The sequence below is a fragment of the Dermacentor andersoni genome, chromosome 6, assembly GCF_023375885.2.
Source record: "Dermacentor andersoni chromosome 6, qqDerAnde1_hic_scaffold, whole genome shotgun sequence".
NCBI lineage: Eukaryota > Metazoa > Arthropoda > Arachnida > Ixodida > Ixodidae > Dermacentor > Dermacentor andersoni.
In genome coordinates, this window is record NC_092819.1 from 86,403,420 (window position 1) to 86,415,191 (window position 11,772).

Here is an 11,772-nt window from a genome sequence, read left to right on the forward strand (position 1 = left end):
GTGAAATTCCCTGTATTTCAACCTGAATCCTAGAGAACTGACTAAATTTTTGAAAATTCCAGGTTTTCCCAGATGGCAGACACCGTTCCACACCATGCTGGTAAATGTTTCTGTGCTGAAAATAACTTAGCAGCTCATGCAACTTTTAAAACAATGTTAAAATGATATTCTAGGCCCCATTGCCGTGTTTACATGAATGCTACAGTAGCGCATCGCATTTCCAAGCGCATTTATGAAAGGCAATGCGACGCCGTTTACATATAGCACATTAACTCTCACAAAAACGCTGCGCCACACGCTTGAGCCGATTCGCGCCCGTAAATCTACCCTCACCTGATGCATTAATGCGATGCACTAGAAATGCGATGCGATGCGCCACTGTCGCATTCATGTAAACATGGCTAATGACTATCATAGTTTGGTCAACAGCATCCATGTACTACAAAGGAATCAACACAAGCATCCCAAATATCTAATGCATCAGTATTCATTTAAGAAAATACAGATGCTGGGCCTAATCTTCGCTACAAAAGATGCATCTGTACAGAAGCATGCCACAAAGATTATTGTGTTACACAGCCACAATCACCAGCCTTCTTTTGCTAATATGAACCTAAACTGATTGAGAACTTCCCAGAAACTTATTTCTTCAAACAGATGGTTCCCACATGCCATAAGCAGAAGTGGCATGACTCTTGCTTCAGTTGACATCACACTTGTGGAACAGCAGCACATCTACACTTGTCAAAGTTGTACACACAAGACAAGATAGAGGGTTGAATATACATGAATTATGATCTCATTGTGACTTTATTAACAAGCATGGAATATCTCTAAACTAAATGTGGCTATACGCTTGCACAAATGGAGCGCCCTTGCACCTGAAATATAAAAATTAAAGAAAGAGGTTAAGGTAAGCAAGAGAACATCAACAGACATGTTTCACAATAATGTTGCTAAAGAGACTGCTATAGATCACGAAATGTCACTTAAAAGCTGGTTTTCTAAGTCACCAGAGTGTCTTTGCAGCCAAGAAATGATGCGAACACTATGGACCCAACATGAAAAAACAACAACATCAAATGCAAATCAAGTTATGTGGATCGATATCCCAAAGCAACATAGGCTATTAGAGTGTGTGGGTGGGTGAGAGGTCAACAGATTAATTTTGGCCACCTGGGGTTCGTCAATGTGTAGCTAAATGTAATCACATGCACATTCTTAGATGCCACCCCCACTGGAATGCAGCTGCTGTGGCTGGGAATCAAACTTATGACCTCCTGCTCAGCAGCAGAATGCCATAGAAAAAAATTTCGCCGTGACAGGCTGAATAAAACATTGGCAGTTTCACCCAAAGGACGAAGCATTGATAGCGATAGCAAGGCTTAGTGTTCCACTCGAACTCCTGAAAGGGTGTTCTAAACATATGCAGGTGCGATGTGCCATGCAGCAGGCAAGACAACTGCTGTGGATCAGAAGAAACAGCAAGCTGGCAGCTAACAGGCTTCTCATAATGCTGGCGTAAGAGCCCTGGATCTTCTGAAGGTGATCACAACTGCCAATAGCACTTGCTGGTTTATGCCAAGAGAAATAGATATGCGTGAGCTCTATGAGCAACATTACATTAAGCAGCTGCGTGACATTAGGCGGTCAATACAAGAGTTCAGCATCTCTTTTCAAGCCATTGGCTCATTTCCCTTTCCCTTTGCATGAACAAATGAAGAAGAACCATGCAACTGCAAAAACAGTTATCGTCATATCAAAGCACATGTCCAGGCACAAACGTGCGCGCCATTTCAGAATGAAAAATGATGCGTGCGAGGCATATGTAGTCTACCAGCTGCTCCTGGCCCAAACCTGGGGGAGTGCTAAAGTTATCTTCCAGTCATGTAGCTTGGCGGCGAGATCAAAGCCCTTCCGTACTTTTCAAAGATCCAGGGGCTTTATACTGGTGTGATGAAGAGCGTCGTCAGTGGTGTTGCACCTCGATGATGCACAAGATGCGACTGACGGGAAACAGTCATCGTTAGGCTGCACCCAGTGAGATAATGGATAATGTTAACTTGACGCTTTAGTGTTCTTTCTAATCAGACTAGTGTATACACACAGCAGCCCAGCAGGAGCCCTAGTGTGTGTTGTGCATGCGCACAACACTCGTGCCAGTAAGGGAATGTGGAACGCTGCCCTGGATCTGCCACCAAGCTGATCGAGCGGACTGTTAATGGCGACTCCACTTTGCATCGTCATTTTTTGCAGCCAAATGCTCTCCATGCCTCTGGAAACCCACTAAACCTCCGTGCATAAGCTGCACATACGTTGCCAAAAGCCATACAGCATGATGGAGGTTCCAATTGCAGAAATAAGCCCTGAGCATCCGTGCACTTGCTCAGGGCTTGCTAAGACCCTTGCTAAGATAGCAAATTTCCTGAGGCCACGGTATGGTAGGATGAATGCAGAATTGAATGTGTCAGCAGAGGAGGAGTAAAGGTGGCTGAGGCTGCAGAGGAATGTAGTGTGTACTGTAATGTCAAATATTTCCACTGCAAAGCAATGCAGTAGCGAATAGACAATGCTGCAGACATATAAAACTGGCATTACAGTCAACCTCATAGCTGAGGAACACATTAAGAAAGTGCCGAACTTGCATGTGCGCCCATAAGTGTCAGATGTGTGTGGGTACTCTGTCCCAGCACTGCCTTTCTAACTCTAAGTGAATGAGTAGCAAATTGGTTGGAGGAGTTAGTCATTAATCTACCCTCCCGTTGTACACAGGTTACAGCCAATGCCTTTTGGACTACTGCATACAAAAAAATTCTAACGAATCGGAAGACAGTGAAGTTTTCTTTACAGGGAATTTGGTGCCAGTATGTACAGTGCTCAGCGAATCAAACACGATACTCAAAGGGCATGGCTGTAGGTGCTTGTGTCACGGGCGGGTGCTAGAGAAACGAAGCCAATACACTGTGGTATACGATGGGGGCAAGAGTGCTTACGATGCCTGGCAACTGCACTTGGCCCCCAGCATTCCGCCAGCACTCGCTGGTGGTGCAACAGGTTCTGGACGCCATGCATTCCGAGTATATTGCATTTATATGGCTGAGCACTGTACATCTAGCAAACTACAGGTGCAGGCCTAAGTAAACATTGGGCCCCATGCTGCACTCGAGCCGGTATTTATGCTCTACCCTGACTGGTTCAGCAGGCAGAAATAGATAGGTGCACACATAGAGGAAGGGCAGAGTAACAGGCGAGGTGGTTGCAGGGAAAAAAGCTTCCTACACCAATGCAAGCAATAAATGTCAGGAGCCGCGGCAAAGCAGAGAACAGAGTTGGAAAAAGAAACACCAGGATTTGCCATTGAATGGCACTGAATGTTTAACACCAGTAGAGTAGATTAAACAAGCGCACACATGCACACAAAGTGACAGTGAACTGCTGAGCATCTCGAAAGTAACATGGTTTTCGCCCAATTGCAGATGCATGCATGCCAACGCAGAGAAAGGGAGGTGAGTATCTGTAGAGATGAGGGTATCAGAGATGTGAATGAAGAAAAAAATGATATTATCATTCAGTGCATGAACCAGCAAACAGGGGGCACTGCGGCATGTGGTGCTCGCTAGTAGCATCTTTTTGTAACCCAGTGCTCTTTTCAGCATCAGTCCATACAGCCAATGAAATAAGCAAGTGCAGTTACAAGTTTTCAAATTTCAAGGTATTAAAAACAAACGTCTTGGAGGACAACCTGAGTGTGAAATTCCACCTGAAACCTTCAAGTACCATGGCTAAAATGTGATAAATGCTTCAACAAGCCTTTTAGGACGATTATACAGATTGATTGCAGTGTTTGAACAGTAGTCATATCAAAACGCAAAGAATGTCGGCTGATGAAGATGTTGACAGGCATTTGGTTATCCAGTAACTTATCAGAAGAATTATCCAATAATTTTGTTTATTAAAGAGAGTGCTGAAGATGTAAGCACCTGCTTCAGATTGTGCCAAGCAATTATGACAGAAAATATCAAAATTCATCACATCGGCCTAAATTTGTGCTCCATGCGTTGATCGAGGACCAGAAAGAAAATCGTGGTGAACTGCTTGATTGTCACAGCCAATGCCAATGAAAATGTCTTGAAAACCATGATAGGAGGTGGTGAAACCTGGATGTACGGCTATGACGCCGAATCCAATGCTAAGCTATCACAGTGGGAGGGGCAAGGATTCAATCTAACATGAAGGGGATGTTGGTCATTTTCTTTGGCAAGGCACAATCCGCCACAAATGTTCCTAAGTTGAAGTCTACCCTGAAAGAACACCATTACAACACATAGGATCAGATCGAAAAATAAAGTACACAGAAACCGTTCACTATTCCTGAAGAAGCATTCCAGAAGACATCCACAGTTTGAAAGAAGTTTGGGAACGCTGTGTTGCTAGCAAAGGGTATTGCTTCAAAGGTGACAAGCTTGAGTAAGTTGTACCTATTGAAATAAAAGTTTTAATTGCAACAGTGTGGTCATTTTTTGACCACATGCTATTGAAATGCACACACACTAGGAGGTAATAACGATTGGCTGCTGCGTGACACACACACACACACACCATGAGGGGATGAATGTGCAAAGACCATTTGGCAGATGGATACTTATTATTCACAAGGGGCATTTGTCACTTCATTACTGACATGTCCCCATCTAAAATTACTCATGACTTCAGCACCCCATCACCGTTTTCAGAGAATACAAATTCTTATACTACATGGCCAACTATCATCAATGCTGCTAATTTATACATGCTTCAATGTTCCAACACACGTTCCATGTCTTTATGTGGAGGAAAGGAAAGCCAAATATATTTCTGGACACTGCTTTCATTACAGCAGAGCTAATCAGTCAATTGCAATTCGTTTTAATGCCCTGCCTGCATGGTCAAAAGATTCAGATGTGCGTGTCCATTCCATTGCCCAGTGAAGGTGCTACTGATGGCATACCCACCAGACCAGTAACATGGTCAACAGTATTAACCATTGTTGATGTTTCTGCGATCTCTTGTAAGAAATGAAAGAAAAACAAAGACTGCTAACTTTATTACTGCGGAAAACAATTGAGAAGAACTACATCTTTCTTTGGTTGCTCCTCTATTATATTCTATTTGCCATTTTCTATTGTGGGCATACCCAAAAATAAACAGTTAGATTTCAAATTTCTGCAACTTACCTGCAAGGCCCTGGTGTCTATTTGCTCATGAAATTTACAGCCCTTCTCTATCAAGTGGTGGCTTGGGAACCCTATACTTCTTGTTGTTTCTGGAAAGAAAGAAATACAGAAATGTGAATCGAGTACAGCCAGCTCTCCGATTGGTTAGAAAAAGAGCAAAAGAACATAAGATGCAGTCAGAAGCCACTGAAAGGACCTGTAAGTTAGAGTCAGATGAATATTTTGTTCTTTGAAGGCTGCTTTGAAGCAATACCTGCTGTTGTCTGTTCCATGCCAAATTTTCCATTTCTAATCAAGTCACTGAAGTGCAGCAGCATCACACTTGGTCAGTGCCGTGGAAGAAGATGGAGAGGAACACTGACTCGCCCATGCCACAATGCATTTGCTGCACCTAGCTTTCTGCTGTATACCCCTTTAGCACTTGCTGCCTTTCTTTGCACCTTCGTAATGTGCTCTCCCCTGTTCGTTTCTCCGCTGGTTGTTAGTGCCAATCGTGTTAGCTGCCATAAGGACATGGCAGCAAGTAAAAACAATGAGCGCATGCAAAATGGTGCCCATCAAATAGGCAGACCAGGCTTAAATGGTGAAACCAGGCAGCGGTCGCATAAAACATGTGATTGAAGTATGCTAGCTTGTTATCTGCAGCTGGTAAAAGACGTGATAGGCTCATTCTATTGCTAGCTGCGAGTGATAAATATCAACACCTATCCATGTGCTATTATTCCGCAAAGCCAAAATATGTGTTGTTCTAAACATGATGGTCATTACGCACTTACAGTAACAGCTGTACACAAAGGCATGACCTTTGACATTAGTTTCCGTTACTCTGAGGGAGCAGTCATGGGTGGGTGCACCGTGGGCACCACCTACTGGCAGGACATTAGCTGGAATGCATTATCAGCCGAGTCAGCACTCCTGTCTGTCCTGCTTCGTGGTTAGCACTTTAGAAGCAGACAATGTGGGTATATTGAGCTCGGATACTTCCTCTTCTTCCACAGAACTGATGGTGCTTATGTTGAGCAAGACACTTGCAGTGCCCGTGGCAGGAGTATGTGAGGCTTAGGCTAAATGCACAAAGACTTTCAATGTAGCAAAACGGTTTAATGAGGGTTAAGCGTACATACACATTGTAACAGACCTGCAGAACAAGCCAGCGGCTCGGACTTGCATGATCTGCCCATCGCGGGAGAACAGCAAAACAAAGGAAGGCTCCCGGAAACGGAAGCAGAAACAGGTAGCTGATGATGATGTCAATGCGACTACTCGCTACGCAGGACACACTGCGCCATCTGTAGCGGCCCACACCAACTGGGCCAGGCACATCACATCACTCACAAGGAAATCAGGGCTGATATAATATATGGATTTCTATCACTTGATTCTATTCTTTTCTTATAATCCAGTGCTCATGACTGGCTGACCATGGTGATAATGTACGTGTTGTGCCGCTAAGACCAATGATGAAGTGTGAAAAGGACTAGCCTTGAAACAGAATCATTACATTATCGCGGCCCAGATTTCCCAAGCTGCACAATCCTAAGAAGCAGTCAACCAAGGCACTTCACTTACTTCGGATACCATCTGTGCTTGGTGGTGTATGTCATTTTTGTCAGAGCTTCAATCTCCAGCCGTTCATTTCTGTAACGCGTCTCGATTTCCTCCAATCGGTACTGCAGCTTCAGTGCAGAGTTTTCCTGCAGGACGAAAGACGATAATCAGGTTAAATTCCGGGACCTTCATTCCACAACTGTGCAATGAATCGTTATCAAGTGTGAGAATAGTGTCGGCAAAAACGTTTTCAAAGGTGCATGCCAGGCCTCACATGAAATGCAAGCCCTGGATGCAAGGAGTGCATGGCACTCAGGTGGCTTTGAGAAACAAGCCCACGTGTTCAATCTGGAGGCAGCCACCACTCCTACATTACTGCAGCAATAATATCTCAACTGCCGTAACACTACCCACTGCCTTCTGCGCTATCTGAGAAATCTACATCACCAGAAAAAAATATTTAGCCAGACAACGGTTTGAGAAGTAACATTAAAACATATTATTAGGTGTATTTTACACACAATTATTTCCTTCTGCTTCAGAAATGTATCCTTCAAGTGTAGTCATAACTGCAACATTGGGAGCAAGAGTACACATTCAACGTGTGAATGAGTTGTAAGAATGCACTATGCCTCAAATTGCATTAAGATTTCATGCAATTAAGTATGTTCATGTGGCACCACTCGAATGGCATTAAACTTTATGGCATTAAGCAGTTTAGGTCTGTTTTTGTGCCTATATAGCATGAGTATAAGCTACATTTTACCCCTCTTCATTGCGTGCAGCATAGTAGTGAGTATACACAAAAATGAGGGCTTTATATATGTACGATGTACTTATAAATTACTTGAAGCTATCCCTGAAATATGCAACACACTGCTGACACTCGCTACCATAGTCTTAACCACACCCACTACACATGTGACATTTGTAATTGTTTTTACATGTTACAGCACAAAGTTTGAAATTTTTTGAAAAAGTGAAAGAACTTCAAGTTTATAAGGTAATTACTGTGAAAGGAAGCAAAAAAAATTGGTAGCACTGTGATCAATGTGACCGATAAGCACACTTAAGGTGGTCTTTCAAAATAAAGCATGTGCTCTGAAGTATTCTTAAGTAGTCCACAAATTTAACTCCTGCTAAGGAACCAAGAATGTGGCTGCTTCTAAACAATTATTGCCTTATCTCTCTCTATGGCTTCCACTCTAATTAGATTCACAAATAAAGCTATATATTTCAGTAAGAATGAAAAAAATTTGCAGCTATTCATGCAGATAATGTAAATGAAGAAGACTGAAACTAGTCAGAACTTGACAGCACTGTGTGGACCACACAGCAACATTTCACATGTGTACTGGCAACCTCCTTTACTTCAAGTATGTTTATGATCTCTCTGTGTGCACAACACTACTGTTCTTTGTACATAGGATGACACAAATGTATGAATGAAAATTTAGAGGGAAATTATAACTGCTCACTAAATGAATGCACTGGCAACAGAGTGGCTAATATATTTTAATGCTCGATAAGGACTTCTTGTTGGCCGAGTTGGTAAAGGTTCATTTTGGTAGAAATGGCCCAAAACAAGATTATAAACAAGTGCAGATGATAGGACAGGTGCCTCCTGTCGCCTACTCTTATTCGAAGTCATGCTTTCTTGCCATTTCTACTAAGGTGAACATTGTAATGCCTCATTAACAAAACTACAAGATGCATGTTAAAGAACCCCAGGTGGTCAAAAGTAATCCGGAGTCCTCCACTACGGCGTCTCTGACAAACAGATCGTGGTTTTGGCATGTAAAACCCCCTAACTTAATTACCAAGGCATTCAGTGACAGCACATTTTCGCAAGGCTGGTGCAACTACACATTTTATCTCGGGGAAATGTCTGCGGCCCCCATCTGGGCATGCTTATTCAATGATGCATAGTATTTCTTATTGAGCCACTGTAGCCGGCAGTGCACTCACTGGGCCGACCCCGTACACAGTGGGCATTTTCGTTATCGGTACACAAAAACACGGCAAGGCCAACCAATCGAGATGATTAACACTGGTAAAAGCAGCATGCAGACACAAACCTCATTCAGCTTGGACCTTATATTTGGCAGCGGCTGCAACAAGAAAGAAAGAAGAAAAAAAAATGTAAGCAACGTTGCAAATTCGGCGTTTGCGCAGCTGGCAGACAGGATGAAGCACGCACCTTACCATATAATTTACTGCATCTTTAGCAGATAATTTACCATCTCGTGTGCACACCGGTGAGTTGTTGCAACAGTCTGGAATGTTATCTGTCCTTAACCTCTACAAACACCAATTAACCATAGCGATCAGGTGCAAAAATAAAGAAAATCTACATTTTCTTCATGATATTGCTCGCCTACAGCAAAACAGTGCAATGCTAAATACAGTCAAACCTCACAATAACGAAGTTTCATCCGACACGAGAATACCTTCGTTATATCCGATTTTGTTATAAGCATACATGCTGACATGCGTAAAAAAGTTTGTGAGAATTTTATACTTACTCTCTTATTTCCAATAATTTGTTATATTTGTGTTCATTTTAGTGAGTTTAAACATTACACGGAATAAAGAAATGTGGAAAGTGGTAACACTGAAAATGAATTATTCAAAGGATAACGTGTCCTACACATTGCAGACACTATGTAACAAATATGTGGAAGTCGGCATAGATTTTCTACAGCGTACGCCGATGGAATTGACATAACTGCACATATTAAGTTCTTAATTAAACTGACTCTGTATTCATCCTTACATTCTGTTCTTGTTCTTCGTCTGTTTGTGAAGTTGAGATATGCTCTGAACTTGTTTAACGGATTTGCTGTGTGGTACGCGAATTGTTGAAATTCTTCATGTTCATTTCAACTCTCTTGTATCTGAACACTAATTGCCATTGCTGACTGCTTTACGTAGAGGTGGCTGTGAGCTCTTGTCAAGCTGCCTCTATGAAGAGCAGCTTAACCACAGCCTCCTCGACCAATGTGATATAAAAATTATTATTATTATTATTATTATTACCTTCGTATGCTCATAGGGAAACTCCTCTTCTGGATGCCAGCAGACAATCGTGGAGCCATCGTCAGTAAGCACGATCTTCTGCTTTCTAGGTAAACGTCACCATCACCAGCATGAGCACACTGTTCATGCAAATAAATGCAACAAAAATGACTCAAGCGCTCTGAGCTTAGTGGATCATTTAAGAAAACCTTGGGTTCCTGTGCAACTGTCAAGCTTTGACGATCCGATCATGTTCCCAGAAACAGTGATAAAATTGCAAGTGCGGGTGTGTTTGAATATTGGAAATTTTGAATATGAATCGAATAGTCTTTGCTATTTGATTGGAGAATTCACCATTCAGGATTGTCGAATATTTGTTCCTTTCGAATATGTGAGAGATAACACCACTCAGTGTGGCCTCAAGGAAGAGAGAAGTAAGTGACGGCTGTTTCGAATGATTCTGCTGCAATGGAGCTGTGGTTGCTGTGTAGGGACACCAGCTCCTGCGGGAACATACGGTGCAGATAACTTTGGCTCAAAAATGTTCAGTCATTAATTATTAAGGTCAACATTTTAGGCAGTTTATATGCGAATTTGTCTTGATTTAGGCAAAGCAATTCATTATGTGGACACTTACACGATGTTACCACCCATTTAAATCAATGTGCAGTGTAACACTTCTCCTCTTGAAAGAACCCAATTGATTATCTAAGTGCATCTAGTGACGTGTCCATTCCTTTTATTTTAAACTATTACTCTCACTGTCATAAGGTGCACCAGACAACTAAAAGTAGTAGTTTCTCATTGACAAGTTCCTCAGTTGACTAGGCGTCCATGCATTTGCGAACGGCGCTACATTCATTTAAATATGCCTAAATAAGCCATGTAGATGATGTCAACGGCCCTCTTTTTTTTGCCTATAGCTCTCCACGCAAACTTTATATTTCAGTGGTTTTAGAAACAAACCATTCGATATTCGGTAGTCGTTTTGCTCGAATATTAGCATCAGATTCGATTCGGAAATTCCACTAGTGGTAATTTCACTGCGCTGTCTACAGAGGAACGGGAAACGGTACTAAACTCATCCTATTATGCCAGGGTTTTGATGAAGCCTCTAGCCCGAACACCATGCGTCGTTCAAAAAGAATTCCGTCAGTACTTCTATGTACGTGCAAAACTTACGAATGCGATTTATGAAGGGCCTTGGTCGTGCTGTAACATTGACCTGTGCAGGAGAAAGCGAAACGAGGTTAGTGCGCGGCCTTGCAGCAGCTGCCCCTATCAGCAGCAGTAGTAGTTTCCGTCCGCGCTTTTTTTGGGGGGTAATTTACGCAGCAATTGCGCATCTACGGATACATGATTCACTTACCTTGGTGCGGCGAACACGCCGAGATGAGCGTGGTTTGAGATCGAAGAGCAAGTAGTCGACGACACGCTAACATTTCGCGCACTTTATGACAACCTTACACGAAGCGCAGGTACTAGTTATGCACGCACGAAGCGTGGAAAGTGATGTTCTCGTCTGTTTTCCTGTTTTACACAGTTCCAACCTCACTGCACCTACGATTTATCGCGTTTGTACTAGCAGCCGACCCTTGCAGAATCCACATCAGTAACATGGGCAAGAATGCGAGCCGAAGTCGTAGCCAACATCATTACGCAAGTCGCCAATGTCGATAATCGCGTTTATGCGCTGCCCTTAGCTAAAAGAAAGTTCTCCTTTTGAAATGTACGAGGTTTCACTCTCGCGATTGGCCCTCTGCTTTCGCAATCTGTCCACTCGAGTCGAGGAAAGCATATGAATATATGAGAAGCACTTAGTGCAGTTTAGTGAAAGGACAGTTCATACAAAAGGATGAAACAGCTGCCCCTTCCCCCATCGTTTAGTGCGCAAGAAATGAGAACTGCAGCTCACACACAGCTACAGCTGTGCATAACTGTCGTTCCGCTGTCGCGCGCCCAATTTTCTTCACTCGTCTCTATGGAACTTCAA

The 11,772-nt window shown here is 42.8% G+C and overlaps 1 protein-coding gene across 1 annotated transcript; it reads right to left on the bottom strand.

Moving 5' to 3' along the window:
• Nucleotides 1-791: 791 nt before the first annotated feature.
• mRpL42 (mitochondrial ribosomal protein L42) lies at nucleotides 792-11,415 on the bottom strand. The gene is made up of 7 exons (XM_050171290.3): nucleotides 11,149-11,415; nucleotides 10,962-11,004; nucleotides 9,801-9,885; nucleotides 8,840-8,872; nucleotides 6,783-6,907; nucleotides 5,214-5,302; nucleotides 792-881 (listed from the first exon to the last, which is right to left on the bottom strand). Exons 1-6 carry the CDS (start codon nucleotides 11,219-11,221, stop codon nucleotides 5,248-5,250), a joined length of 414 nt encoding a protein of 137 aa, XP_050027247.2. The 5' UTR covers nucleotides 11,222-11,415; the 3' UTR covers nucleotides 792-881; nucleotides 5,214-5,247.
• Between the last annotated feature and the right edge of the window lie 357 nt (nucleotides 11,416-11,772).